Source organism: Malassezia vespertilionis, chromosome 9, assembly GCF_029542925.1.
Source record: "Malassezia vespertilionis chromosome 9, complete sequence".
In the NCBI taxonomy this organism is placed as follows: Eukaryota; Fungi; Basidiomycota; class Malasseziomycetes; order Malasseziales; family Malasseziaceae; genus Malassezia; species Malassezia vespertilionis.
The window spans coordinates 208,054-234,900 of NC_079255.1; the positions used below are offsets into that span (position 1 = coordinate 208,054).

At 57.0% G+C, this 26,847-nt stretch overlaps 16 protein-coding genes across 16 annotated transcripts; 8 read left to right on the forward strand and 8 right to left on the reverse strand.

The window, feature by feature from the left end:
* Positions 1 to 649: 649 nt before the first annotated feature.
* Positions 650 to 1,906, reverse strand: APR1 (saccharopepsin; the record flags this gene model as incomplete). Its single annotated transcript, XM_056208703.1, has 1 exon — positions 650 to 1,906. One exon carries the CDS (start codon positions 1,904 to 1,906, stop codon positions 650 to 652), a length of 1,257 nt encoding a protein of 418 aa, XP_056064678.1.
* Positions 1,907 to 2,011: 105 nt separating this feature from the next.
* Positions 2,012 to 3,031, forward strand: spp2 (DNA primase large subunit Spp2; the record flags this gene model as incomplete). Its single annotated transcript, XM_056208704.1, has 1 exon — positions 2,012 to 3,031. One exon carries the CDS (start codon positions 2,012 to 2,014, stop codon positions 3,029 to 3,031), a length of 1,020 nt encoding a protein of 339 aa, XP_056064679.1.
* Positions 3,032 to 3,046: 15 nt separating this feature from the next.
* On the reverse strand, positions 3,047 to 3,667 carry MVES1_003895 (uncharacterized protein; the record flags this gene model as incomplete). The annotated part of the gene is made up of 1 exon (XM_056208705.1): positions 3,047 to 3,667. One exon carries the CDS (start codon positions 3,665 to 3,667, stop codon positions 3,047 to 3,049), a length of 621 nt encoding a protein of 206 aa, XP_056064680.1.
* A 69-nt stretch (positions 3,668 to 3,736) lies between these two features.
* On the reverse strand, positions 3,737 to 5,023 carry SUB2 (RNA helicase; the record flags this gene model as incomplete). The annotated part of the gene is made up of 1 exon (XM_056208706.1): positions 3,737 to 5,023. One exon carries the CDS (start codon positions 5,021 to 5,023, stop codon positions 3,737 to 3,739), a length of 1,287 nt encoding a protein of 428 aa, XP_056064681.1.
* Positions 5,024 to 5,119: 96 nt separating this feature from the next.
* On the forward strand, positions 5,120 to 6,190 carry MVES1_003897 (uncharacterized protein; the record flags this gene model as incomplete). The annotated part of the gene is made up of 3 exons (XM_056208707.1): positions 5,120 to 5,162; positions 5,375 to 5,660; positions 5,743 to 6,190. The coding sequence occupies 3 exons, from the start codon at positions 5,120 to 5,122 to the stop codon at positions 6,188 to 6,190; spliced, it is 777 nt and encodes a 258-aa protein (XP_056064682.1).
* Positions 6,191 to 6,358: 168 nt separating this feature from the next.
* MVES1_003898 (superoxide dismutase) lies at positions 6,359 to 7,009 on the forward strand (the record flags this gene model as incomplete). The annotated part of the gene is made up of 2 exons (XM_056208708.1): positions 6,359 to 6,365; positions 6,402 to 7,009. 2 exons carry the CDS (start codon positions 6,359 to 6,361, stop codon positions 7,007 to 7,009), a joined length of 615 nt encoding a protein of 204 aa, XP_056064683.1.
* Positions 7,010 to 7,147: 138 nt separating this feature from the next.
* On the reverse strand, positions 7,148 to 8,551 carry MVES1_003899 (uncharacterized protein; the record flags this gene model as incomplete). Its single annotated transcript, XM_056208709.1, has 1 exon — positions 7,148 to 8,551. One exon carries the CDS (start codon positions 8,549 to 8,551, stop codon positions 7,148 to 7,150), a length of 1,404 nt encoding a protein of 467 aa, XP_056064684.1.
* Positions 8,552 to 9,055: 504 nt separating this feature from the next.
* MVES1_003900 (uncharacterized protein) lies at positions 9,056 to 10,828 on the forward strand (the record flags this gene model as incomplete). The annotated part of the gene is made up of 1 exon (XM_056208710.1): positions 9,056 to 10,828. The coding sequence occupies one exon, from the start codon at positions 9,056 to 9,058 to the stop codon at positions 10,826 to 10,828; it is 1,773 nt and encodes a 590-aa protein (XP_056064685.1).
* A 304-nt stretch (positions 10,829 to 11,132) lies between these two features.
* On the reverse strand, positions 11,133 to 12,515 carry MVES1_003901 (uncharacterized protein; the record flags this gene model as incomplete). Its single annotated transcript, XM_056208711.1, has 3 exons — positions 11,133 to 12,345; positions 12,378 to 12,440; positions 12,469 to 12,515. 3 exons carry the CDS (start codon positions 12,513 to 12,515, stop codon positions 11,133 to 11,135), a joined length of 1,323 nt encoding a protein of 440 aa, XP_056064686.1.
* Positions 12,516 to 12,727: 212 nt separating this feature from the next.
* Positions 12,728 to 13,852, forward strand: LEO1 (Paf1 complex component; the record flags this gene model as incomplete). Its single annotated transcript, XM_056208712.1, has 1 exon — positions 12,728 to 13,852. One exon carries the CDS (start codon positions 12,728 to 12,730, stop codon positions 13,850 to 13,852), a length of 1,125 nt encoding a protein of 374 aa, XP_056064687.1.
* A 32-nt stretch (positions 13,853 to 13,884) lies between these two features.
* On the reverse strand, positions 13,885 to 15,279 carry ebp2 (rRNA-processing protein EBP2; the record flags this gene model as incomplete). Its single annotated transcript, XM_056208713.1, has 1 exon — positions 13,885 to 15,279. The coding sequence occupies one exon, from the start codon at positions 15,277 to 15,279 to the stop codon at positions 13,885 to 13,887; it is 1,395 nt and encodes a 464-aa protein (XP_056064688.1).
* Positions 15,280 to 15,367: 88 nt separating this feature from the next.
* On the forward strand, positions 15,368 to 16,478 carry MVES1_003904 (uncharacterized protein; the record flags this gene model as incomplete). The annotated part of the gene is made up of 2 exons (XM_056208714.1): positions 15,368 to 15,472; positions 15,501 to 16,478. 2 exons carry the CDS (start codon positions 15,368 to 15,370, stop codon positions 16,476 to 16,478), a joined length of 1,083 nt encoding a protein of 360 aa, XP_056064689.1.
* An 84-nt stretch (positions 16,479 to 16,562) lies between these two features.
* Positions 16,563 to 18,659, reverse strand: MVES1_003905 (uncharacterized protein; the record flags this gene model as incomplete). The annotated part of the gene is made up of 1 exon (XM_056208715.1): positions 16,563 to 18,659. The coding sequence occupies one exon, from the start codon at positions 18,657 to 18,659 to the stop codon at positions 16,563 to 16,565; it is 2,097 nt and encodes a 698-aa protein (XP_056064690.1).
* A 63-nt stretch (positions 18,660 to 18,722) lies between these two features.
* On the forward strand, positions 18,723 to 19,880 carry MVES1_003906 (carnosine N-methyltransferase; the record flags this gene model as incomplete). The annotated part of the gene is made up of 1 exon (XM_056208716.1): positions 18,723 to 19,880. The coding sequence occupies one exon, from the start codon at positions 18,723 to 18,725 to the stop codon at positions 19,878 to 19,880; it is 1,158 nt and encodes a 385-aa protein (XP_056064691.1).
* Positions 19,881 to 19,883: 3 nt separating this feature from the next.
* Positions 19,884 to 24,955, reverse strand: MVES1_003907 (uncharacterized protein; the record flags this gene model as incomplete). The annotated part of the gene is made up of 3 exons (XM_056208717.1): positions 19,884 to 21,983; positions 22,009 to 22,333; positions 22,503 to 24,955. 3 exons carry the CDS (start codon positions 24,953 to 24,955, stop codon positions 19,884 to 19,886), a joined length of 4,878 nt encoding a protein of 1,625 aa, XP_056064692.1.
* A 233-nt stretch (positions 24,956 to 25,188) lies between these two features.
* On the forward strand, positions 25,189 to 26,828 carry CTK1 ([pyruvate dehydrogenase (acetyl-transferring)] kinase; the record flags this gene model as incomplete). Its single annotated transcript, XM_056208718.1, has 2 exons — positions 25,189 to 26,729; positions 26,756 to 26,828. 2 exons carry the CDS (start codon positions 25,189 to 25,191, stop codon positions 26,826 to 26,828), a joined length of 1,614 nt encoding a protein of 537 aa, XP_056064693.1.
* Between the last annotated feature and the right edge of the window lie 19 nt (positions 26,829 to 26,847).

Sequence of the window (26,847 nt, forward strand, 5' to 3'; positions counted from 1 at the left end):
AAATGCATACAACGTCCAGCGAACAATGGACGATCGCGCCGAAAACGTAGCCGGACCAGCCGGTGTGTGTGTAAATGTGGTCATATCGCTGCTTTGTATAGGGGATGTTGGGTCACGACAAATTGGTACCAGACCAAAAAATTGAAACAAAGAGACACTGACCTGCAGTGGGGAACCAACAAAGGGGAGCCGTCCAGCGGATAACTTAGGGGAGCAGGAATTTTAGACCGGCCCGTCAAGGGTAGTCTTTACGCCAAGAGGTGTGAAGAAGGGTGGGGTTAGGATTCGAAATGAGACTGCACACGCCTATATACATTCCTGCCCTCGCAGCGTGGTGATCTGTAGATTCTACCCTGACCAACATTTCGCAAATCTAGACGCCTCCACATTTTTTTGGCGCTGGCAAGGGGCAATGCGTAGAATTTGAAAGCGTCCTGAATGCACAGCCAAATTAGCTGAGGCAGTGTTGGTTCGACATGATCGCTGCGGGAGAATTTTCCGAACGGACGATAGCACGCGTAAGCGAGATAGAAACAAGTGCGCATTTTGATGCCCCGTGGCTAGCCTGCAGTGGCGCCCGCCTTACAACACTGAAACCGTAAAGGGTAGGCGTAGTATTGCGAGTGCATCTACAACAAAATCAACTATCTTACGCACGCTTGGCCTTGGCAAAGCCGACGGCGTCCCTACCAAGATCATAGACAGTGTAGAACTTGCGCAAAAACACGTCGCCGACAATCCACATGGGGCCAATTGGCTCGGGGAGATCCAAGCCCATAAAGGCAGACGCACATATGCCTTGAAGTTCGAGAATGTAGTCGGAAGGTGCAAGTATGTACGACTCGCCGTTCAGGGTCATAGTAAGGTCGGGAAGTCCCGCGACCTTTTCGCAGTCCACAGTGTATTGACCAAGCATGTTACGGGTCGCGCCAATCTCCTTGTTGAGAATCTCGGCAACGTCGGTTGGCATGGCGATCAAGCTCGTGCCCGTGTCGATCGCAGCGCCAGTGTTCTCCAGCACGAGCTCATCATCGCCGAACTTGATTTTGTCCAGTGCAACCTCCCAGTAGCCGCGTCTACGCACAGGTGCATAGCGAATACTACCTTCGAACTTGCTCTCGTCAACCCCGCCAAATGTGGCCTCACCACCGTCCTTTTCGGAGGAACCAAGGTAAAATGAAAAGACCTTTTCGTCAATCAGACCCTGGTTGATCATCTCGTAGAAGGGCGGCACGATCTTGTCCACACTGATTGTATCGTAGGCAAGCCCCATAATCCCGTCAAACTTGCCGAGGAGAAACGCGAGACCAGGCTCCTCGGTCGCCTCCGCAAAGTCGATACCTTTCAAGCGAATATCGCCGATGCGCATGTCGTCGTTCGAAACAAAGCCTTTCATGGAGCCGGAGCCATACTCGATCGCGAAAGAAGAACCGTTCTTGGTGTATGTCTCCGAAACGCTGCTATCATACTTGCTGTGCAGGAAGCAGGAAATCGACATGCAGCTCTCAGATGGGACCCAGAGGTTAGCAGAGCCCGTGTCAAGCACGACCTTGAAATTTTGCGGAGGGTTGCCCAGCGAAATGTCGGCAAAGTACTGTGCATTGAGGAAGTCGGACAATGGCACATTGTGTCCCTCAGAGGCCTGCTGCAACCACGCACGAGACTTGGGAGCAGGTTGTTCAAGATAGTGCTCGCTGAACTCCTCTGCGAGCTGGCCACCGAGTTTAAACGGTCGTTGAGCGCGCGTGCTGTACTTGGCTTTGAGCAGATCAAGCTGCGCCGCCATCGTCGAGAGTGTGTTCTCCTTGCTTAGAGGATGCTTGTGCAGCTTTGCGGTAAACTTTCCAGCATCCACAAGCGATGCCACGCCCAGAGCGAGCGCAATAGCAGCCACAGAGAAGTGCATGCTGGGGTGATTGTGGCGTAAGCTGGCTCGGCGCGGGGGGCGGCATTGCGCGGGCCGATTATGTAATCAGATGCCACGCCGTTGGCAACGTCTTGTTCGTTTCGTATGGCCCAAGAACGTGCAGCGGCGCGCACGTCCGTTTCCTTTTCGCTCTCTGGAAAAGAGTCGCGGCGGAATGTGGCGATTCCGCCTCGCGCATTACTGGGCGGGGACGAGGGCCCTCTGGAGGATGCGCCGAGCGATATTTTACTTGGCGTAAAGCACAAATGCGTCTCAGAAGAATCGAAAAAGCCACGCGCGATCCCCATGCAGGCCCCAATCGACTGGCGAGAAGACCGAAAGCGGAGACTGGGAATATTGGATAAGCATGGCGCAGCATTAGGTTCGCTTGCATCGATGCGCACACCGCACGGCGTGAGCACTGCACCAGAACGGGCCTTTTTGGAGCCGCAGCAGCGCGGGCTTTCCGTGCGGAACAAAGAGGCCACAGAGGAAGAGGTTGTGCAGGGCGATGCAACACCTCCCGCAGACACAGCCGGGCCCACTCCGCCCCACTCTCCGCCCCATCTTGTGCATGGCGCCCAGGAGACGAGCGACGCAGACGCAATTCGCGCATTAATGCGCGGGGACGATAGCGAGCATGATGGCGCATCGGATCGCGTGATTGTATACCCTTCTGAGGAGGATATGTTCAAACGCGACGTTGATACGCATCCTGACGCTCCGTCGTTGGAGGCGTACAGCGATATGCCCGTGGAGGAGTTTGGTGCTGCGATGCTGCGTGGAATGGGGTGGAAGGATGGGCATGGCGTGGGCAAATCGAGGCAGGGCCCGACTCAAGCGCCAGGGGTGAAGCGCCGCGCTGCCCTGCTAGGCCTAGGCGCAAAAGAGCGCGCGCTGCCCACGTCGGATCCGAAGCGCAGAGACCGTCGTCACGATAATGCGCGGTACATGCCGGTGACCAACAAGACGAGGGAAGACAGGAGAGATGGTCTAAGAAATACCCCTCATGACCGTGGGCATTCGCGCGAGAGCCATAGTTACCGGCGCCCCGAGCATGACCCTGACCGCGAGCGCTACACCTCGCACCGCAGCTCCAGTTCTCATCGAGAGAGACGCGCGTAAGCTATCTTATTGTCGCTACATTTTGCGGCCGATGTACAAGTAGTAATGAAACATATCTCCGAGCTCGCGGGTCTCTATAGCCCATGTGTCGCGCTGTAGATGCGGCCGGCGAAAATGCGGCTGTCCAAAGGTGAAGTAGAGAAAGACCCCCGTGCGTGGTTTGAGCAGGCTGAGGACGCCGTCGACTTCACGCGCGACATTATCGAGCACTGCTTCCGAGGGATTCCACACTGACGCATTCTCTGCCATTAGTGCATCCATGGTACCCTTGTCAATGATTGCGTCCCACGTCTCAGCGCCGCCAAGCACCGCTGCGTTTTCACGCAGCGTGCGCACGTCCATGACGCGCCAGTCCAGCTTTCGGAAGCGCGTCCGCATTTTATCGATGAGCACTTGGCTATAGTCCAAATTCACAATATTCGTGTACCCATCGTCAAACATATCCTTGCTTAGCGTTGAGTTTCCGCACCCCAACATCAAGATCCTGCTACTCCGCTGCGGCACGAGCTCGTGGATAATTTCGCGAATATCGCTATACTTTCTAAACCAATCAAAGTCCTCGTCAGGTCCTTCGTTCGCGTAGCGCTTATCCCAGTACTGCATCGTCTGGAAATCTGCATTTTTTGGTTCTTCCATGCTCACAGGCGACAAGGACAGCTCCACTTGAAATCTATAGCCACGTGTTACAGTGTTGTCTATCGAGGTCTATGCATTCATGTAAGAGCTAGCCTCGATGTTCTCGGGCAGCTCCGGGATAGCGACCTCGAAGCGGCTCTGGATCTGCTTGAGCACCTCTGCATCTTCATCACTGGACACAAACGTGATGGCAAGACCCTTGGTACCAAAGCGACCAGCCCGACCAACGCGGTGCAAATACGAATCTGCGTCAGAGGGCGTATCGTAACTGATAGAGACGTTGACACGCTCGACATCGATACCGCGACCAAAGATATCAGTCGCGACCAGGATACGCTTCTCAAAGTTTTTGAACTGCTGGTAACGCTTGATGCGCTCGTCTTGGGGGAGACCACCGTGGATCGAGATGGAGGGAAAGTTGCTCTCGCGGAGCAGCTTGTCAAGCTGGTTCGCACGAGCAACAGACTTGACAAAAATAATTACCTGGTTGAACTCGAGGTTGTCCAAAAGATCGTTCAGTTTGCGGTTCTTTGCCGCCTCGTCGAGACGCACAAAGTACTGCTGGAGACCGTGCAGCGTGAGCTTCGTCTCGTCGTCCACGTAGATCTCGAGGGGGTTCTGCATAAACTTCTTGCATACATCACGCGCCTCCTTGGCGAGCGTAGCACTGAACATCATTACTTGTTTGTGGTGCGGCGTGGCACGGAAAATTTCCTGCACGTCGCGGCGCATGTCGAGGTTATCGAGAATTTTGTCGCATTCGTCGACAACAAAATGCTTCACTTCGCCAACCTTAAGATTCTTGTCACGCACAAGCGCGTTCATACGACCAGGCGTGCCGACGAGAATGTGCGGGCACTTGGTCTTGTCTGCAAGCATCGCTTGGTCCTCGCGAATCGGCGTGCCGCCGTACACAACACCCGTGCGCACGTTTGGCATGTACTTAGTGAAACGAGAGTATTCATTCCTGATTTGGTATGCAAGCTCACGAGTGTGGCAAAGCACAAGCACAGACACCTCGCCATCGACGGGCTCAATCTGCTGGAGCGTAGCGAGCACAAACACGGCAGTCTTACCCATACCGGACTTGGCCTGACACAGTACGTCCATACCAAGGATCGACTGCGGAATGCACTCCTGCTGCACCTCAGACGGGTGCTCGAAACCGAGGTCACTGATGGCACGCAGCAGCTCTGGCTTCAGCAAAAAGTCACGAAAACCCGTAGAGTGGATACCCACGTAGCTGCCCTTCTTGTCTTTCTCTTCACCGGAAGCCGCTGCAGGTGCACCCTCCGCCGGAGCCGTGGTGGGCACCGACACTTCCTCCTCGTAATCAATCAAATCCTCGTTCTCCATGGTAATCAAAGCTAGACGACAACCGTCGGCGCGGAAAAGACGACGACAATGTCACGTGATACACCGGGATGCGCGCGCTGTGCTTTTCGAAGCGCTATGGCCAAGCGCGACGTGAAAAAGCGGCGGCTTGCAGAGGCGTGTATGTGGGGCGCAAATACTGATTGCAGCGGATGATGAGAACGTGGTTGAAAAGAATTTTATTGTAAAGGTGGAGAATGGTCTTTTGTGCGATATTTGCATGGAATTGTACGGTCGACCGTGCGTGTAAGTGTGGCAAAAGTGTGGTTAATGACAGCTTGACGCCATGTGGGCATATGTTTTGTGCTTCGTGCCTAGTGAAATGGTTTTCAGTTGCGATGCATGCGGACCAAGAAGAAAGTGCCGCTGCTGGCCGGCCTGTGCGCCGAAAAAAAGTATGCCCGACGTGTCGTGCGCAAGTGCTCGCACCGCCGTTGGAGCTATGGGCGCTCAAGGGCGTGCTTGAAACGGTGCGAGAGTATACAGGTGTGCAACGCCCACTAAATGAAACACACAAAGCATTGTGGGACGGTGCGTGCAAGCTGCGACTAATCGCAGAACTGTTTGATCCCGCCACGTTTTACCATGTTATTCACGATCAGGAGGACGACGTACTTCGGTGCGGTGCATGTACAAGCGAGATCTTGGAAGGACAATGCACAAATTCCGACTGGTAGGTTAAGGGCGCATGCTTATTGCAGTGGAATCGTATACGAAGGGGTGTCAGATGAAGAGCGCAACATGCGGCACTCGGAGGCTGTGAATGTAAATTCGGACGTATCGGAAGAAGGGGATAGCGACGAAGCTGGGTCGCTAGAGGATTTCGTGGTCGGCGACGGCTCGGTCGAGTCGTCAGACGATGCGTCATCTGACTCGGATATTCAAAGTGTATCGCCACCAGATACGCGGTGTACATTAGACTCAAATGCACGGAGAGCACGGCTACAGGAACTGCGTCATTCGCGGGCACGCAAGCACGGTCGTAGCCTGCCTAGCTCAGACGACGAGGTGATCAACGTGCGGAGCGACAGCGGCGAGAGCAATGACAGCGTCGATGACGACGAAGAGACTGGGGGTGAAGAGAATACACAATCCTATCTGCTCAGGTCTGCGGAAGAGGATAATGAGGATCTATCGGAAAGCGACTAGGTACACGATGCATAGCTCTGTAGACAGGCACACGATGTGCAACTCCCACGTGGCATGACGTCATTGTACAGCGTGGCATGTGGCGTGTCGATCACCGGTTACGGCCCGCCCGCGGGGACAAAAGACAGCGGCGCACGGGTCCCTTCCTCCTTACTACTACGTAACTAGATGGTTGGTACGTGCAATGCTAGTGAGTGAAGCTAACAAATAGTTGAAGCTGTCCTTCCCCCACTGCCTTACGCGTACGATGCGCTGGAGCCCTTCATCTCCAAGGACATCATGGTTGTGCACCACGACAAGCACCACCAAACCTACGTGAACAACCTCAACGCCGCCGAGAAGGCCTACGCTGAGGCGACCGCTGCTGGCGATGTGCGCAAGCAGATCGAGATACAGAGCGCGCTGAAATTTAATGGCGGTGGCCACCTGAACCACAGCCTCTTCTGGAAGAACCTTGCTCCCCAGAACGAGGGTGGCGGGCAGTTTAAAGACGGCCCTCTGAAGCAGGCGGTCGAGCGCGACTTTGGCAATGTCGAGAAGTTCAAGAATGCTTTTAACTCGACAGCTGCTGCTATCCAGGGCTCTGGCTGGTGCTGGCTTGGCCTTGGTACGAACGGTCGCCTCGATCTTGTTACTGCCAAGGACCAGGACCCGCTCACTACGCACCACCCCATCATTGGCTGGGACGGCTGGGAGCACGCATGGTATCTTCAGTACAAGAACGACAAAGCCTCCTATCTCAAGAACTGGTGGAACGTTGTGAACTGGGTCGAGGCCGAGAACCGCTACAACGAGGGTGTGAAAAAGGCCTCTTTGTAGATTCCATACACCAACGACATTCTGAGGGGCAAAACCGTTTGTAGATGCCACAGACTACCAATTTGCTTTAGAAACGCAATTTCTAAAGTGGGTTGAGCCCCGTCAAAGTCTATATAGTCTGGAGCGTTTCGACGACATTCAAGCGCGGTGCAGCCTCTTTTCGAGCTCGCCGACATTCGTCTTGGACCACTCGTAGTTGGACATGCGCTTGTAGCCATACTTTGCGATGAACTCCTCGAGCTCAGCGGGCCCGTGTGAGCCGTACGCATATGGCTTCACCGGCACTTTGCCAGCGTCGATCGCATGGAGCACCGGGGTAAAGATCGACCAGCTAGCAAACAGTTCGTCATCACGCACAAAGTTGGCGTGGTCGCCGCGGAGACAGTCGTAAATAAGCGATTCGTATGCTTCCGGGATATAGTCATTGGTGAAGCGATTCGAGTAGGTCAGGTCCAGCTCGACCGGGACGGTTCCATTGTTCTGGCCGGGGATCTTGACGTTGCTCTTCAAGTAGATGGCTTCTTTCGGCTGGATGCGAATCACAAGCTCGTTGCGATCGTCGTCCTTAAAGTGCTCGCTGGTGGGGCTCTTGTACTGCACACGCACATCGACCTTGCCTTCGTCGAGCGCCTTGCCGGCCTTCAAAATAAATGGCACGCCCTTCCAGCGTTCATTGTCGACGTGGAGCACGAGGGCAGCAAACGTGGGGGTAACGCTGTCCTTTGGAACGGTGTCGTCGTCCTTGTAGCCCGGCTTGCCGTTTGCAGCGCTGTACTGTCCGATAAGCACATCGTCTGTGGAAATAGTCTTGGTCTGCTTGAGCACATTGACCTTGGCGTCACGGATCGCCTCGGCGGTAAAGTGCTTCGGCTCCTCCATGGCCATGAGACAAAACACTTGGCACAAGTGATTCTGTTCGATATCGCGAATGATTCCAAATTCATCAAAGTATCCACCACGGCCCTCGGTACCGAAAGGCTCCTTGAAGGTGATCTGTACATTATCGACTGTTTTGTTCGACATCGATTCGCTGATTGTCGGGTTGCTGAAGCGGAAGTTGATAATGTTTTTAATCATCTCCTTGCCAAGATAGTGGTCGATACGGAACGTCTCCTGCTCTGTCCAGATCTCCTTCATGGCGGCAATCATCTCCTTGCAGCTATCAAGATCCTTGCCAAATGGCTTCTCCACGACAATTCGATTCGTGCCGTTAGTCGAGTAGCAGTTCTTTTTCAGATGCGCAGATACTTTGGTAAACACGTTGGGCGGGAGTGCCATGTAAAACAAACGGTTCCGATCTTCGCCGCCATTCTTGGTCTCGTGTGCCTCTATCTCCTTGGTCAGCCCCTGGAATGCGGCGTCCTCATCGTAGGAGCCGACAATGTATTTGCAGATTTTCAAGAACCCCTCCTTTTCCTCCGACGTGCCGGGCAGGAAAGGCGAGAGGCGCTCGTGGAACTCTTCCTGTGTCATCTTGGAGCGTGCGTAACCAAAAATCTGCAAGTCTTTGGGCAAGCAGTTGCGCAGGAACAAACGCATCATCGAAGGGAAAGTCTGTACAATCAGCGATGCCATCCACGCACCTTTTTCTTTGCGAGGTCGCCCGAAGCGCCAAGCACTAAAGTTAGTCATTTCTGTGTTGCAAATGCGTACCGATAATCGTAGTGTCCTTTTCGAGGGACGGCAGGTGCGGCATGATGGTTGCTCGACAATGGGTCCGAATAGATGAAAAACGTCGTTTTCTAATTCGGGACGTGCGATGGTCCAAGCGTTTTACTCACCCTGGCATCCCGTGATCGATTGTGGCGCCACGCGTCTGGGCGGGCAAATGCGCGCGCAATATGCAGGATTTCCTTGATCGATTGTGCGCTGGGGTCAAAGCAAACCACGTGCGGTGCCCTTGATCGGGAAAGCCCCAGGCATGCAGGGAAAAAAGCGTGCGGGGCGAGCGGGGCAAATCGGAAAACTGGCCCAGTTTTTTTACGAGGCGATTCTTGCTAGCGCCACTACGTTTTCCATCATTCTGACCGTGTGCTCTCGCGAGCCATGGATGAAAAAGCCTCTGATACCACAGCGGAGGGGCATCAGGCTGAAGTAAATGCCCATTCGCTTGCCGTAGACAAGTCGCAAATACCGCGGCCGTACAAGTGCCCTTTGTGCTCGCGTGCATTCTACCGCCTGGAGCACCAGACGCGGCATATTAGGACACACACGGGGGAGAAGCCGCACTTGTGCACGCACCCCGGCTGCGAGAAGCGGTTTAGTCGGAGCGACGAGCTGACGCGACACTTACGCATCCACTCGAACGCAAAAAAGAACGGCGCCGAGGCGAGTTCCTCGGTTCACACCAACGACACAGAGTTCAGAAGCAAAGACCATACCGATGTGCGACGACGTGCGCGGGGGCGTGGCGGCGCGAACGGGGGCAACCGGTCGCGCCCTGGAAGCCAATCTTCCAACGGGTGGGTCCTTGGGACCGACGCTGACAGTGATACCGACACTGCGCCCCCGTCCAAAGGCACATCAGAAATTGCTGCGTTGGCGCACTTTGCCGCGGGCGAGTTGCACGATATACGCCGCATGGAGCAAGAGGCAAAACCGCGCAAAGGCCATGGATCGCGCATTGCCAGTGGCACCTTCCGGACACAAGAGTCCACAGACGGTGATCGCTACAATACGTACGGCGCGTACTACCCGCAGTACGAAACTGACGGTGCCCATTATCCCCCGTACGACGAGCGTGCTTACCGGTATGCAGAGCCGTATTCAGAGAGGCACCGCGACATGCGCTACGAAATGCATTCGAACCAATATTGGGGCGCGCCTGTGACGCATTCCTACGATTCTTACCGCTACCCCCACGCTTCGTACCCTGCTAGCCGTGAAGTGTCGCCGGACCTGCACGAGCGGACGGAGGGCCATAGCAGCGAGACGGAGGTACACGACGACCACTACTATCCGCGCCATGCCTCCCCACGCATAACGTACGATGCGCACATGCACCGTCCTGGAACGCTGAGCAATTACGCCACGCCGTCAGGATCGCCCGTGCTCGGTCCTTTGCGCAGCATGAATTTGTTCACCGCGCCAAATAGCCCTTTCAATTCCCGGCCAGGCTCGCCGGTGCTTCAGCGCTCAGACGTCCAGCGTGTGAGCTCGCACAGTGCCCTATCAACCCTCAGCGCCGAACGGCAGCTACACATGTCGAGCCACGGACACTATGCGTCACACCGTTACCGCACGCATCCGTATAGCGACATGCACAATGGACTACACAATCCCGCTGCGCGCTCGCGCTCTCACTTTCATCTATCGTCTCTAGGCATGTCCTCTGTCGTCCCACCGACCACATCTGGCGAGCGCAGCACTGCAGGAGCTGCCGAAGTTCATATGCACCATCCCGAGCCACACCATGAAGATCTTGGGTACGGATACGCGTCGCATCCGCAAAAAACGCGGCATGCACATTTCAACACATCTGCACATGCAAGGCCTATGCGCGGGATGCATGCGGTGCAATCGGCGCCGGTGAGTGCGGCCAATTCGCCGCCAGGCTCGCCACGTACGAGTCCTTCGCCCAGGGCGGTATTGCCGCCGCCGTCGGCGCTCCATTTTTTCCCACCCGTGCGCAAGTCGCCCAGCTCTGGGAGTCCTGAGCTGAGCAGCAGTGCATACAAGACCAAGGCTCGTCCTATGGGAATGACACCCATACATCGCGGAGGGGGTGGGTTTCACGAGCAGGAAGAGAGCGTGCAGTTGCCGCCACTGGGCCGGGCGCTCTCCTCTGTCCCTGTGCATAGCCTGGCTGCAAATGAATAGGGACGGCCATGTTCCGAGTATAGCAGGGCATCATTTGCTGGGTTCTGCTAAAAAACGTTATATATAACACACTACGTATGTTAAACGGATTATTCGTCCAAAGCAAGTAGATCGACCGCGCGCTGGAAAGTGCATGCGTAACGACACAGACTCCCACATAGATGCCAAAAAATCATGGCCACCACCAGCTGCGAGCGCCCGGACGTGCAGCACATACAAAGTAATACACTTTGCATTTCCCGTCGCGCAAGGATGTTTGCATTCATACACTATCACGCACCGCTACACAACTCCTGCCGCTACATCACTCCTGCCGAGCACCTCGCTCCATGTGTCCCATAAGCCATGGCATCGGCCGCCCCGGGCCGCCCTGTGGCAGTCCTGGCGGCCCATGCAACACGGCGCCATAATGCGCGCCCATCCCAGCAGGAATTCCAGGCGGCGGACGCGGCATGGACATACCTGGCGGCCGAGGTCCGCCTCCTGGCCAATTCGGCTGTGTGCCCAACAGGCCCGGCGGCGGCGGCATCTGCGCCCCAGGCGGAAATCCCATGTTCGGCGGGGGAATCCACATCCCAGGCGCCGGCCCATTTCCAGCGTCCGGCGGCAGCACAGGGGGGATCGGCGGGCGGACAGGATGCGCTACAGGCGCCTGGGCCTGTTTCGTCTTGTCGTGCGATCGCGCCGCCTGGCTCAAGAGCTGGTTGAAAAATGCCATTCCCGGGGCGCTCGTCTCAGGCTGCGCCTCCGCTGGCCGCGCTTGCCGCGCAGTGACACGCTGCGGCGTCCCCAGTTGGGGCGAGGCCGTGTGTGCAGCGCCTGGACTTGCCGGCGCGCGCTGGCCCATCAGCTTAGCCATAAGCACTTGCATGCTCGCCATATCCTTCGCCGACGGCCCCGATGGCCCACCCATAAGCGGTGCCGCTGATGGCGCTTGTTGATCCTGCGGAGCAGGCAATTCGCGCTCCAAAGACGGTCCACTTTGCGAGCCTGCATTTTGGAGAATATTGAACAGGTCAAACGACCCAGCCTGCGGCGCCTGCGTCTCGCTCTGCGCAGGAGCGCTGCCCTTGGAACCTTCGCTGCGTACATCAAAAAATCGTGCAAACCGACTGGAGCGCTCGTTTACGGCATCATCCTCATGGATGTTCGACAAGTCCTCGTACATGCTGCGCTGTTGCTCGTCCGACGGCTCACCACGCTCACGCCGCTCCTTCTCGCGCATCTGCGCCTTGAATTGCTGGATACTGTCTACTCGGCCCGCAGTTGGCGGCGGCGGCGCACTGCCTTCCTCTGCCATCCATGCAGGCACTGAGGTACGCAACGAAGCGTCGCCCTCTGGCTGTGCCCCAACGCGGCGCCAGCCGAGAGGCGCATCCTCTTGGCTCCGCATACGCCCAAACGCAGGACGCTCCAGCTCTTTGTGCGATGCACGAACCGCGGCACCCGCCGCTGCACCGCCCCGCTGAGAGCGCCGACTTTCCATGCGCGCTCCAAAATCATCTGCGCGGCGCGTTCTGCTGTCAAGGCATCCCACATAAGTACTTACCGATCACCACGCTTTCCAGTGCCCTCCTGTGTAAATGGACGCGGCGTGAATGGGCGCCATACGCTGGAGATAAGAAGAAAACGCAACGTACCCATACCACTCCTCGAATTTTGCCAGCGTCGCTGGCTTCGTAACCATCGGGCTCTGTGAAAGCTTCAAAAGCATACATCGCTGGTATAGTAGTCTCTCATTTTTCGCGTCTTGCATAGGCGGCGCGTCCTCCGTGTCGGACACACCAGCGTCGAGCCCTGGATCCGCCATCAAGTATGCCATCGCCGCCGCTTGCCGGGCTACTCGTGTCATATCACGTGACACTAGTGCCCTCGCGCCGCCCGCCGCTGCCTTGGACCATGGCGTCGCCCACGCAGACCTTGGCAGACGACTTGTTCGGCGACTCGGACAATGAAGCGCCTGCGGCACAGCCGCAATTTGCACTTTCCCTTTCTGGGGATTCGATGAGTGAGGATGCGGACCGGGAAAAAGAGGCGCTTGAATACCTCGAAGACGACCAAGCGCCCGCTGCGCCGACTGCCGAGGAGCAGACTGCGTGGATTAATGTCGCGCAAGTGCCTGTGCGGCATACAAAGACGGCAACACTAGCACGCCTGCCTCATTTTGTGCGGTACTCAGACAAGGTATTCGACGAGACGACGTGGGACGAACAGGAAGAAGAGCAGGCTTTTTACGACGGCGACGGCGAGATTGGGGATCGTGACGCGCGCAGCATTTTGCGCACATCAAATACCGTTCGCTGGCGCTGGCGCGACTCGATAAAGGGGCCAACACCTGAATCGAATGCGCGCATTGTCCGCTGGAGCGACGGGTCCGAAAGTCTGCAGCTCGGCAATGAGTTTCTCGATGTGACGCGCACGAACGAGCCCTGTGCACAAGCCGCGGACGGGACGCGCATTCCTCTTACCTACCTTTATGTGCCGCATCCGCGCGAGGGTGTACTACAGGCCGAAGGCGTCGTTGATACCGTACTTTCCTTCAAGCCAAATGTGCATTCCGATACGCACAACAAGCTTGCGAGTGCGATTAAGCACCAGCGGAGTGCGCGTGTAGTTGCGGGCCAGGAAATGTTTGGCCTCGATCCCGAGCGCGAGAAAGAGCGCATTGAGCGCCAGTTGAAAGAGTCCGAGAAGAAAAAGAACCGCGAGCGGATAAAGGCGATGCGCGAAGAAAACGACCTGGATGGTGACTTGGACTTTAGCGCGCGGCGGCGCGGCGCGCAGCGAACTACACGCGACGCTGTGGACTGGTCTGGCGATGAGGCGGAGGCAGAGGGCGCCGGAGCGCGGCAATGGGACTATGACGACGAAGACGATGGGTTCATTGTGCACGACGAAACAGACGAGGAAAAGGCGTCAGAGGACGAGATGGAGCGTGCGGATCGCAACCTAGAAGCGTCTGAACGCAAGCGCCGTGAAGAAGGCAACAAGCGCCCCAGGCCAGACGACGAGGATTCCTCATAGAACTGCACCGCAGCGATATATACTATAGACCACTACTTACGCGTCGACGCGCGCTTCGATTTGCCAGGGCGCTTGGCTTTCGAGGCTTTGGGTCTTGCACCGGGGCGTCGGGAACGTGCAGCGCCAGGGTCGTTCAGTCCTTCTGCCGTATTTGATTTCAGGTGCCTTTTTTTGCCGCCAAAACCGTAGCGCTCGTTGCGCTTCGTGCGGCTCATCTTGGGGTGGCCTTGGGTTTTGCCGTGCGCTGTGCGGCGGTTGCCAATCGCTTCCTCGAGCTGGACATTGAATTCGTCGTCGTCCTTGTCCAAGCCGCCACCACGCTTGCGCTTCAACGAGTTTACTTTCTCGAGCATGTCGCGCTTGCTCTTCTGGCGCTCGAATGTTTTTGTGGTTTGGATTTCTTTGCCGAACTTTTTCAGTTCGCGTTGCCGTTTGGCTTCCTCAGACGCCTTAATACCGGCAGATTCGTCCAGAAGACGCTGGCGAACTCGTTCCATGTGCTCGTCAGTCTTGACCATTTCGGCAAAATAGTCGGCCGGACGTGAGAAGGGTAAATCCGCAGCGAGGACCAGCTCACGCCCACGGACCGCTCCGTCGAGGGCCTGGCGGTAGAAAGTAAGCTCGCGCTCAAGATCGTTTTGCACGTCAGGGACCTCGTCTGCAATTTTCTTGGGGTACGTCACTACCATGGTCTCGATCCATGGCATGGTGGATTCCGCGCTGGATGAATGGCCGAGGCGGAAGTCGTCATAGATTCGCTCGAGCGCTTCTGTGCGGTTGATGCGGACTCTGTTATGCCGGGCAGCGCGAGTGTCTTCGGAAAGTTCAAAGTGCTCTGGAAGTGCTTCGACATCGATTTCTTCACTCTCGTCTTCATCACCGTCTTCGTCGTCGCCTTCATCTTCATCTTCGTCGTCGTCGTCGTGCTCAGGGACAAGACCTGAACGAAGAATACTCGCAGCGAGAGAGTCCTTGGGCACGGAGACAACGTCGCTCTTGTTGTCATAGTCGACGTCCTCTTCGTCGTCGTCGTCGAAATCCTCATTCTCATCCTCTTTGTCGTCGTCGTCGTCGTCGTCGACATCGACATCGACATCTTCATCCTCTTCCTCATCTTCATCCTCATCCTCGCCGACTTCCTCTTCTTCTTCGTCCTCATCCTCATCGGCTTCCTCATCCTCATCTACGCCCTGTATGCTCTTCAGGGCAGCAACGTCCATCTCATTCAGGCCGTCAGGACCAAGTGCACGCATAATGCGCTCCAATCCCTGCTCAGATATACCAGCCTCGTCTTCATCCTCATGCATCGCATCGGAATCATATTCGTCTTCGACCACCGGCAAATGTTTATTCGACTTTTTCGCCGTGTCGCGCTCCGCTTTGCGTCGACTCGGCGCGCCACGCTTCATCATACTTTTCGGTGCCATGGCGGGTCGACAAAATGCGTCTGCAGCCGAAAATTTGGTCCTTAGTCAGCGCATTCCCATGACCTCCACACGCAGCATCTTCTCCACCATGGCGGACGTCGCAGCGAGCGACCCTATTTTTTCGTCGTATATTCTTGCCAGCGCCGCAGATTTGACAGAGTTTGTATGGAAGAAGCATGTGCACTCCATCTATGTACGTTTACTTGCAACTTACCGTGCAGCTCCCCATTGCCGTGATTGCCGTAGTCCACGCTGTACGCATTAGCATTGTGACGCGTCTTGTGAGTGGCGGCAAGCAGTCGCAGCTCCCACTTTTCCAGAGTATGGTGCTAAACATGGTAGTGCTTTTTGGAGGCTCTACGCTTGTTGCAGTACTGCTCGGAATCCAGCTGCCTGTGCTTGTATCGCCGCTCGCTATCGCAGTTTACTCGACGGTGCACGCAAGTCTGTACCTCAGTGGACTTGGTACCATGTTGGTGCACCTGCACACAGCGACACAGCCATTCATGGATATTATTCTTGCGATGGTTGACGCACTGTGCCGCACAGAAGCGATTGCATCCTACGGACTGGTCCAAATGGAGCAGCATAGCAGCCCCAGCGTCGCAAGCTCCTTCTTTGCAAAGTTGGTCATCGGGGCGCTTATCAGCGGCGGTGCACCGCTGATCATCACTGCATTCCAGCTGAATGCGCCAAAGTGGGGTTTCGTGACACCGCCATGGGTCGAGCGGCCCACGATGCTGCTCAACAAAGACTTGGTTGGTGGCATGGTCGTCGTCACGACGCTTACATGGCTCACTGCTCCAAAAGCGTCGTCTTGGACTGCATGGATCGCGCCGCATCATAGGGTCTCCGATGTCTTCGCGCGTTTCTTGAGTGTGCATCCTACGTGGCGCGCGGCGGAGAAGCCGTTGCAGCACCTTCGCTCGGTGCCGTACCTGTCTATGCGCGAAGCCAAGATTGTGAGCATTGTGGCCATGTACTGCGTCCTTGCAGCGCCCATTTTGGTAGGCAGTGTGCTGGCATGGTTCAAGCGTGCGTCGCAAAAGGCCGTCCCTCGGCGAGGACGCGCGCCGAAATCGAAAAAGGAAGCGGTGAGCATCGTCGAGGCGTTGGAAGTCGAGGCAGCAGCGACTGGAGTAGAAGCCACGCCTGCTCCTGCGCCGCGCCGGCGTGGACGCCCAAAGAAGAAACAGTAATACGCATGCACCGTATCAAAGACGGCGCTGAAGACGTGCTTCCCAGCCCACCCATAGATACTTGATCGCTACCTTTTATTCCATCTACCAAAGTCGCGAACCTACCAGGGTATACCGATTAACGTCCAAGAGCGACGTCTCCTTCCCATGCGCCGGTGTACTCTGCTGGCCATACAGCCCGACGGTCGTCGCATTGTCCTCACGCTTATCGACCATACTCTTGATCTGATGCTGCAATGCAGTTTCCATCGCCGTCTCGCCAATCGGTGGTCTTCCCCGTGCATTGCGCGCCTCTTCCAATTCGCGCTCGCCGCGCGTCGCGTAGCGATGTGTCGCAAACTGGACCAGATTCACCCCAAGCAAAATTTTGACAATCACCAAAAACACCCACGCAACGAGCCCGATCAGGATCCACATGGCGTACGATAGAACGTGCTCGATGTGCTGCGTAAGAGTCACTGTGGCTGTTGCAGCAGGTATAGCATCGACGTCGCCCAATGCGCGGGTCTGCGCAAGCATGTCTGCAATTTGTGATGCCATGCGGATAAGCACGCACGCCAATGGTAGCACGGCCAAGCCCAAGCGCCGCGTCACAACAGGGCTTTGGTCCACAAACGAGGATTGGCGCCGGTGATCCCCGTCCATTTTTGCCGCAGCTCCTGAGCGCTGGGGAAGCAAATCGCGACACAAGACATCGATAAAGCGCCCGTAGATGGCGGGCCGAATATGGTTGAGCTTGGTGATGAATGCATGCTTTAGCCAGTCCACCAGCATTTCGCTGAGTAGTACAGTGAGGACAGGATTGAGTGTGCGCGTGAGTATATTGAGGTAAGGGTATACATCGAAGCTAGTAGGCAGCGGCCCCAGCGAGCTCGTTCCGGACGTGATCTGTGACCCCGAAACTTCGATCAAATTACGGATCCCAATGGCGGTGAGAATCATGCTGAGCTGGAACCGTTCGACAATGTCGGCGCAGGTGATTTGAAATAAAATTTCCTTCTCGAATCGCTTAAACACCGTCGTCTTGATCTCCATAAACTGGTTCGAGAGGAGCAGCGTGAGCAATGCATTGTCGTAGCTATTGATCGCGACATTTAACGTGACCAGCTGGTAGAGCAGTACAAATGCATGGAATACAATGTAGGCAAGACACAAGACATAGTATACGACCAAGCGCAAGTAGGGCTGCGTTCCATCCGCACGGCGCGCCAGTGTGCGTCGTGCAAACAGCGAGTCAAGCACGTCCTGCCCAAAACCGCAACAGAGGCGATCAGCGATCTCGAGCACGCTGAAAATCACCGACAATTTTACCACGTCTTGCCCACGCACGCTGTGGTACATCTTGCTGGCGTCTGCGACGCGCGACATGACGAAGCAGGCCTGGATGATCAAAAGGCCTTTGAGCATATCGCACTTGTGCGACACATTCAGGTACCGTTTCTCGCCCGCCACGAGCCATACCATGCCGTTGTACGCCCAACGCCACCATGCAAATAGGAACCGCAGTGGGAGGATGGTGAATGTGTACAGGAACGAGTTGAGACATATCAAAAAGCCAAATAGCACCGTCTTTTCCACCCATACCGGAACCGCCATAAAGTTGGCGACACGCTCCCACTTGAGCTCCTGGGTATTGTCCCGGCTGTTCACGAGCACCTCGTCACACAAATGGTCCCACAGACTCGAAAGCACAGCTGCACGCGGTGTATGCAGCGCAAAAGGCCGTACGCCCGAGCGCAGATGCACCTTTTCATGGTCGTAGTCTGGAGGTGCGCGCACACCAAGCACAACCAACACGGCGTACATGGTGTTGCGTAGTTTCGACGTCGGCGCAGGCGGCGGCGGCTGCTGGACGACGGGCGTCGGAGGACTCGGCTCCTCGCGTTCTTTGTCACACGTGTACATCTGCGACGCAAGTGGTGTCGACATCCCTTCACGCTCTCGTAACAAAATATTAATGCTGTCCTCAAGCACAGGGGTCTCGGCGTCGTCGAATGGCTGCGTCAAATGCTCCGACGCTGTCGTCAGCGAGGTTTCTTCTTCGTCCTCCCACTCGTCTTCGTGTACCTTGTCGGAGTCCTTGGTGCCACTCTGTGCGTGCTTCGTGTCCGCTTCTGCGGCATGCTCGTCTACGTGCACGCCAAGCGCATTCGCCGCGCCGCGGCTCGAGTCGCGGCCCATGGTGGAAGTGCGCTGTGCGGCGGTGTGGAGGCATGCCTCCACATCTACCTTCACGCTCTCGCCATGGACGTCGATCCGTCGCTGGAGATGGACGAGGAGCGCGCTCACTTTGGCAAAGTGCTAGCTGGGTGGGATGCATACCTACAGTACGAGCTAGAACTAAACAATGATCGCCGAAAAGCACTGTACTCGCTGCCTCGCGCACACCAAAAACTGCTCGGTGCACTGCAATGCACGCTCCCGATGCCAGTGCTTCCTACACGCACCGCACCGGGACACGGCGGAGTGCGCGAGCGCATTGCTGAGATAGACGATCGGATCCGACGCAACGCCCATGTGCTTTCTCAGATTGCCGAGTTCTGCCGCGATTTCCTAGGCGAGCGTGTAGAGGTACAGGAAACAGGCACGACAAAGCACGTCGCCGACGCCGATGCCGACCGCGTGCGTACCGTCATACGTCAGCTCGCGCGCGATTGGAGTGCTCAAGGGAAGCAGGAGCGCGACGCGGCATACACGCCCATTGTCGAAGCGCTCTGCGCGCGTTTTCCAGCCGTGCGCAAAAAGGTGCGTCTGTTGGTTCCTGGCGCTGGGCTCGCGCGCTTGGCGTTTGATCTTGCGATGCTGGGGTTCAGCGTGCAAGCCAACGAATTCAGCTACTTTATGCTTATTCCGTCGCACTTTATCCTGAATAATAGCACGCGTGTGCACGAGCATGTCGTGTATCCCTTTGTGCACAGCGTAAGCAATTGGCGCAGCGCAACCGAGATGCTTGCGCCGGTCGAGATTCCCGATGTGCTCCCTTCGACACTCCCTGAAGATGCAGAGTTCAGCATGGCTGCGGGCAGCTTTGTTGAAGTCTATGCCAAAGAGAAGGAGTGCGCGGCGTGGGACGCTGTTGCTACGTGCTATTTTATGGACACGGCCAAGAATGTGCTGCGGTACATGGAAGTGATCAACCATACGCTGCGGCTCGGTGGCTACTGGGTCAATCTCGGCCCGCTCCAGTGGCATTTTGAGAACGACGCAGCGCCGAGTCTGGAGCTTACATTGGAAGAGCTCGTGCCGCTCTTTGGCATGATGGGCTTCGAGCTGGAGGAGCGGCGCACCTTGCGTCCACAGACATACACGGCAAACTCGGAGAGAATGCTACAGCATCATTACGCCCCCGAGTTTTGGGTATGCCGCAAGGTGCGTGAACATAGCATCGCACCGGCTGTATAAAATCTAGTCGTCCATGTAGCGTATATTTCCGCGCGCATTTGCTGCTGCGCGCCGTGTGCTTTTGCGCGCAGGACGTACCTCGGGCGTGCTCCGACGCACCACGATCCGTCGTTTACTTGGCCGTGCATCCTCTTTGGCCATGAGCTCGTCCAGCGAGACAATTGACTTTTCGCGCGGCGGGCTTGGCGGCGGGCTTGGCGGCGGCACTAAAGGGCTGGCGCACATTGGCTTGAGCGCTGGAACGTCGTCGCGCAGCTGTCGTTCTGCCTGTGCCTCGTTCAGCACACGCTTTTTTTCCGACGGCGCCGCTTGCTGCGGCGCTCGGTACTGCTCCTCAATATGCCGCGCTACTGTCAATGCGGTAAGCAAGTGTTTCCATCCCTTGAGCGCGCGCGCCTGCCGCTTTTGCAGCTCGGCACGCTTTTCCTGTTCCGCAGCGTGCCCAATTGCTTTCCACACGCTGGCAGCATGCTCCGACGGCACCACAACGCCAAGCATCCGGGGTATACTACGAAACTTGCGGAACTCGAATCCAACGACCGCGTCCGCATACGCGACGCCGAGTGAACGGCACACCTTTGCCGCAGCTGTGTGTGCAATATGCACACCACCAGCCGGCAGCATCGAAGGCACGTACAAGTCCACGTTTCCAAACGCATTCTTTGGCACCTTGCCGTCTTGCACGGGCGGCGGGGTATACAGCGTCGTTTGTGTGTATGCATATAGTCCTTCCGTGGGCACTTGGCCATGCTCTGTCATAGCCTGCTCTTCCACACGCTTGTTGTACAGTGTGTAGCCGCGCGTTTTTACCCACTTTAAAGCGTGCTCGCCTTCCTTAATAGTCCGCCCTTCATTGTACCATTGGCGCGCAGATTGCAAGTGCACGAGATTCGCACGCAAATACACGGGCATGCCCTGGAATGTTCCCACTCGGTTCGGCGGGTGAATCACTTGGTCGCGACGGAGAAATTTATCGAGTATGTACACAGGATGGTTCTTGAAACTGCCCACACTGGATGGCATCGGCTCGCGCGCTGCATTATCCTGCAGCTCCGCGTCCTCCGCCGCGTCACGGTCCAGTTTCTGCGGCCGGTGCAATGCACGCACAACACTCGGCCACCATTCCTGTACTCCGTGTCCTTTCGTGCGTCCCGGCGCCTCGGGACGCTGCTGGACGACTTTGGAATTTAGGACGCGTGTGTATCGCGCAGTGACATCGCGCGCGTACCCATCCTCTTCGAATCCGACCACGTACATAAGCTTGTTCTGCCGATTCGTCGCAAGCGGCTCCATGTGCTTGTTTCCAGTGGGGCGCACAAGGGCGCGGACGGGATCGACTGTGATCCAGTGCTGGTACGGCTTGCTAAAGAGTTCTACCCAGACGGTGGGCGGCGTGCGTGTATCGACGGGCTCGATATAGTAAGGTTTCGCGCCCTGTGCGCGTTCCAGCTCGAGGGCACGGGAGCCGCGGAGGCGCACCAAAGGTTCGAAATCGTCCTCGTCGCTGGTCGTAACCTCTTCGGACCGTTGCGCCAGCGCAGGCTTCCGTGTGCCTTGTGATTTTGCGGCGCCAATCGAGGCGGGCGGAGGCTGAAGAGAGACGACAAGGCGCGCAGGGACGCCCAGTGCTCGGCACATGGCACAGAAGAGTATCGCGCTCGTCTCGCGACAGCCAGCCATTTTCTTGGCCGCCGCAACGGTGCGTTGGAGCGAGTGTGCGTCTGGAGGGGGCAAGAGGCGCAAGTACGTCGGCGTCGCAGCCGCAGCGCCGGGCGGAAAGATGGCTATTTCCATTGCGCCGCGCGACTTGCTTTTTCGCACCTGTCGTTGCCGTTTCATGCGTGCCGCAGGCGACTCGGTGATCCAGCCATCTACCCATGTCTCGGGCGGCAGGTGTTTGCCACACAGCAGTTCCTGACTCGGCTGCCGCCATGCCGCAGCACTGACGTCGGTGAGCCGAAACCGACTTGCCCACCACTGCACAAGGTCGTGCACAAACCCTTCAAACATACGCACGCGCTCGCGCCGTTCTGGCTCGCGGCGAGGGTGGATGGCGAACAGTTTCTGTACAAGATGCTCGGGCACCATATCCTGCAGTGTATCCTGTGGTTAGCTAGAGAGTACGTACACGCAGCTCTATATCATTGCACCATTGGTTTCGCATCCGCGCAGCGGCCAGCAGACTGAGCACAGAGATTTGGTGGACCAGGACGCGGTTTTTCCGGTCCTGCGATGTCCACTGCACGCCACGCTTTTTCGGCGTGTTCGGCGCCTGTTCCTGCTCCAGGACGATCTGCATGCCCGAGTCCTGCACGCTCTCTGGCTCTGCCGCATTTGTATAGTACATTGCATATGGGTGTGCGTCGACCTCGACGTCGTCCAGCGCATCGGGCGCTTCGCTAGTTTCCAGCGGGACGTCATCAAAATCGTCCGCATCGAGCTCGCTTGCGTCGCTATCTTCCGTGAGGTTTATGACCGCCGGCGGACCGGGCATTGCATCGTCCGCGGACGAATCATGCACGCAATGTGCGTCAACGACTCCCATTGCCACCAGCGGCAAGCCAAGCCTCGATTTTTTGTTCCAGCCTCCACTTGGATGCATGGGCTACTACTACTACTTACATCGGTATAGAATCTTGCGTGAGCGACTCGAAAGTCTTGATAAAATCATCAGTATATGAATCGTACGAGTTCGAAGTAAAATCGAACTGTGTTGATGATATGCGGTCTTTTGATGGCAGTAGCATTGATGTGTCAAACATGCCGTTGTCCATGGACGGCGGCGCAAAAGAGCTGGGGTCGGGGAGTGGGATCGTGCGAGTGCCGAGCATGGTATCCCCGTACGAGAACCCCACAATAGGCACCTCGTTGGGCGTGGCAATGGTGGGCGGCAAGTTGGGAAGTGCGAACCTGGCCCAGAACGTATCGAGCTCAGTCTGCTTGGGCAGCGCACTGTACGCCGAAACACTCGGCGAGCTGGAACGCGATCCAGCGTTGCGCTCCGCGGCGCACCCTTTTTCCGTAGATGTGTCATTCGAGCTGCGCATATTGCTCACGTCAAACGAGCAATTCGTGCCAGCTGGATACGACCCATTCTTACCGACACTGTTGGTGTTGTTGATCATGCTGGACAAGAGGCACAAAGGCTCGGTCGCAAAACACGGCATATCCTTTCCTTCGGTACTCGCTTTCGACTTTTCCTGCACAATGCGCTCGGCCCAGTGCGCGACGCAATTCCCCGAGTGGTCCGACGCGCCAAAGTTCTTGCCGAGCAAGTGGCCTGCAACGCGCTGCATCGCGTCGTATCCTTCGCGTGCTATCACATTGACGGGCGAGAGATAGTGAAGCAAGCGGCTCATAATACACAGATCCTGGATGATACTCTCGCGCTCCGGATCCCAATTCGGGGATTGGTTATACTCGGTCATGACGGTGAGATGCTTCAAGAGCAAGAGTGCACCGGCGGTACACCAGCTGCAGAACCACCATGTACGCCCCGCAAAGGAAATCTGTGCAGGCAGTTGGCCGCTGTAGGCACGCCCTGGGATATCCTCGAACTTGCACTTCCACGAGAATGCGGCGCGGAAGATGCGCAAAAGGTTGCGGGCACTGGAAAAGCATGCGTCGCGCGAAAGTCGGTAGGTCGAGTCTTCCCAGCCGCGCATGTAGTAAGGAAGATGGACGCGGATCACGAGAAAATTGAGCGCGCCGCTCGACATCATTCGGTGCAAGTCGCGCGTCCGCTTCGGGACTTCGTGCTCGTACTCGCCCGTATAGTCCCACAAGCCTTCGTTGTAGCCTTCCACTTTGGATATCTCGTAATGCAACTGGCATGTGTACTCGTACGAGACGTCCACCGGCATGACCAAAGGCGACGACTTGCAGTACAGCTCGGCAATCGCGAGCTTCGACCGGTGGTAGTTGTTTTGGTATTTTGAGCGCTGCTCCTCGGTCCCAAACACGGACGGAATCCGCTCGGGTTTTTTTTGGATCAAGGGGTAGCGTTTGGTGGTCGAGGTGAGGAACCAGTCAAACGCTGTGAGCGTCGAGAAGAGCTGTACACGGATGCGCGCCTCGAATTCTGGCATGCATGGCGGGGGTTCGACGTCCAAATCGAGCATGTACGCGACTTGGATCGCCTGTGTAAGTAGCACCGAAGCAATGATAGGTGCACGAGCGGTCGTCATGCCTACACTAAGTAGCATTCCACAAATGACAAAGCTCATATCTGGCTCCTCAAACACGTTCAATGTCGAGAGGCCTAGCACGGCCTGGTCAAAGTAGCGGCCGTACAATGGCGCGGCTGGATACGCTAAATCTATGCGGTCAAGCTTGACATCGTGTGTAAACACAAGCGCAATGCCGAACGTGCAAAAAAGAAGCGCTTCATCGTAAATAAGGCGGTCCACTTCGTCGTCGCGGAGCTTGTCCAGGTAGTTTGAACCGTCGCACAGGTCGCTCAAGCCAGCTGTACGCTCGATGCACTGCAGGACCGAAGCGTACGAGAAAATCTGTTGCATCCAGTAAATCTCTTTTATATACATGTCCAGCAAGTCCAGCATCGTCTCTTTGTCGGGGAGGTGTGTGTGCATGTGCGTCAACGCTCGCCGCTTTCGCGCGCTGGACATGGGGGACCACGAAAGACCAAACAGTCCGCCCACGTCAAGCGCCTCGGAATTGCTCGTATTTGTGAGTGGGCGGGGCGCGCTAAGACGCTGATGAAAAGACTCGACCTTGTCCAACAGTTTGTCCATCCGCGTCTCCATGGCCTCGAGCCGTTTAAGAACTGCAGGAGAATCGCTGGCGTCGCGCCCAATGTGCTTTGGGACCACGCCATCCTCCCATGCACACAGGTGCTGCTCTTTTCGATCACGGCACGCCCCGCATGGGTAGCCCCGATCGCATTTAAGCTTTCTCCTACGGCACGGATCACAGCTTTGCGCTTTTTTAATGCGCTTCTTTGGCAACGGAGTATCAGGAGACGTCCGCTTTAAATGCTCGCGTACGCTGTGCATCCCTGTAGGTGCACTGGCCGCGTCGGGCGGCGTGTGCTGGCCGCCGGAATGGCCGTGCATCAAGCTGGCCTTTGTGGCGTGTGGCCGCTGTGGCGCTTTTCGTCACGTGCGGTTACGGCGCTGCAACGCCGCTGCGTCGTCTGTGAGTTGCCATGCGGGATCCACCGCAGGATATGCACCCGCGCGGGCCGAGGCGAGATGCATGGCGGGAGACGCAGGCCAGGGATGCGCCTGCAGAGCGGACATACCGACCGTGCAACGAGCACCGGCCTCCTTACCAGGACGAGCCGCGGATGCGGGAAAACGCGCAGCGTGGATATGGATACCCAAAGCCGCAGGCGGGACGTCGGCGCGAAGGCGGCACGGATCGGTACCGCACAAAATCATACCGCACGTACGATGCTCGCACTTCGCGCGGCGACGATCGGAAACGACAGCGGCGCAGCCCAAGTCCAGTGTCGCGGGAAGGGCCCCGTCCGTATCGTCCGCGGTGGCAGGAGGACAGGCGGCACCCACGCCGATCCCCGCCGAGGGAGGATGCACGAGGCACTGTACTCTTGCGAAAGACGGAGCTTCATGGCGACGCCGACAAACGGGGACTGCCCGACGACCAGGATCGGCGGCCCATGACGCTGGAAGAGCGGCTTGGACCGTCGCCGGGCGCGCAAAAGCGGCTTATGGATAGCAGTGAGACGCACTGCAAGGCGGAAACATCGCGAGCGCGGCAGGGTAAAACGGGGGTTCGAGGCGACGCGGACGCTACGCGTTTGGACACGCCCAAGGACGGAGCACGGCCTAATCTTTCCGCCCCCCCGGGTCCTCCCCCGGGTCCTCCTCCCGGCCCGCCACCGAAATTGCGGCCGAAACAAGAGGTGGTTACTGCGCGTGCGTCCTGCGCATACGCGGACGAGGCATACGAAGTCGTGAGCCAAGTGGGCGAAGGCACCTACGGCCAAGTATACAAAGCCAGTGCTCCACGCAGCGGCGCATTGGTTGCGCTCAAGCGGATCCGTATGGAAGCTGTCAAGGAAGGCTTTCCCGTCACCTCGATGCGCGAGATGAAACTACTGCAAACTCTGCGACACGAAAATGTGATCCGTATGCACGAGGTCATGACGAGCCGCACAGGCTCGGTCTACATGGTGTTTGAATACATGGAACACGATCTAAACGGAATCCTAGTTCATCCCAATGTCACCTTTACGCCTGCGCACCAGAAATCGCTCGCGATGCAGCTTTTGCAAGGGCTCGCATACCTGCACCGCCGCGCGGTGCTGCACCGCGACCTAAAAGGCAGTAACCTGCTTCTGAACAATGCCGGCACGCTGAAAATTGCCGATTTTGGGCTTGCGCGCACCTACTACAAGCGCCACCAGGGCGACTATACAAACCGCGTCGTCACCCTCTGGTACCGACCGCCGGAACTGCTGCTGGGTGCGACGCAGTACGGCCCCGAAGTTGATGCATGGGGCGCCGGATGCCTTTTTATGGAGCTCTTCACGCGCCGTGCCATTTTCCAGGGCCAGGACGAGATTGGTCAGCTGCATGCCATCACCAACGTGCTGGGTCCATTGTCGGCGCTCACATGGCCGGACCTGGAGAAGCTGCCGTGGTTCGAGCTCCTGCGAATGGAGCACGATAGTGCCGGTGTGCATACATCCGCAGATACCCCTTTTGTTGCATGGGCGCAGATGAGTGCTGGATTGAGCACAGGCGCTGTCGTTCTTGCTCGCAACTTGCTTGCCTATGACCCTACGAAACGATGGTCCGCCGCACAAGCACTCGAGAGCGCCTACTTTACTACAGAGGACCCACGGCCAGAGGCACCCGCAAAGTATGTACTGCATACACTAACCCCAGTGTACTCGACGCATTGCAAGGCGAGTGGCACGAGCTCGAATCCAAACGCGCGCTGCGTAAGACGCGCCGGTAGTATATAGTCACGTGCATAC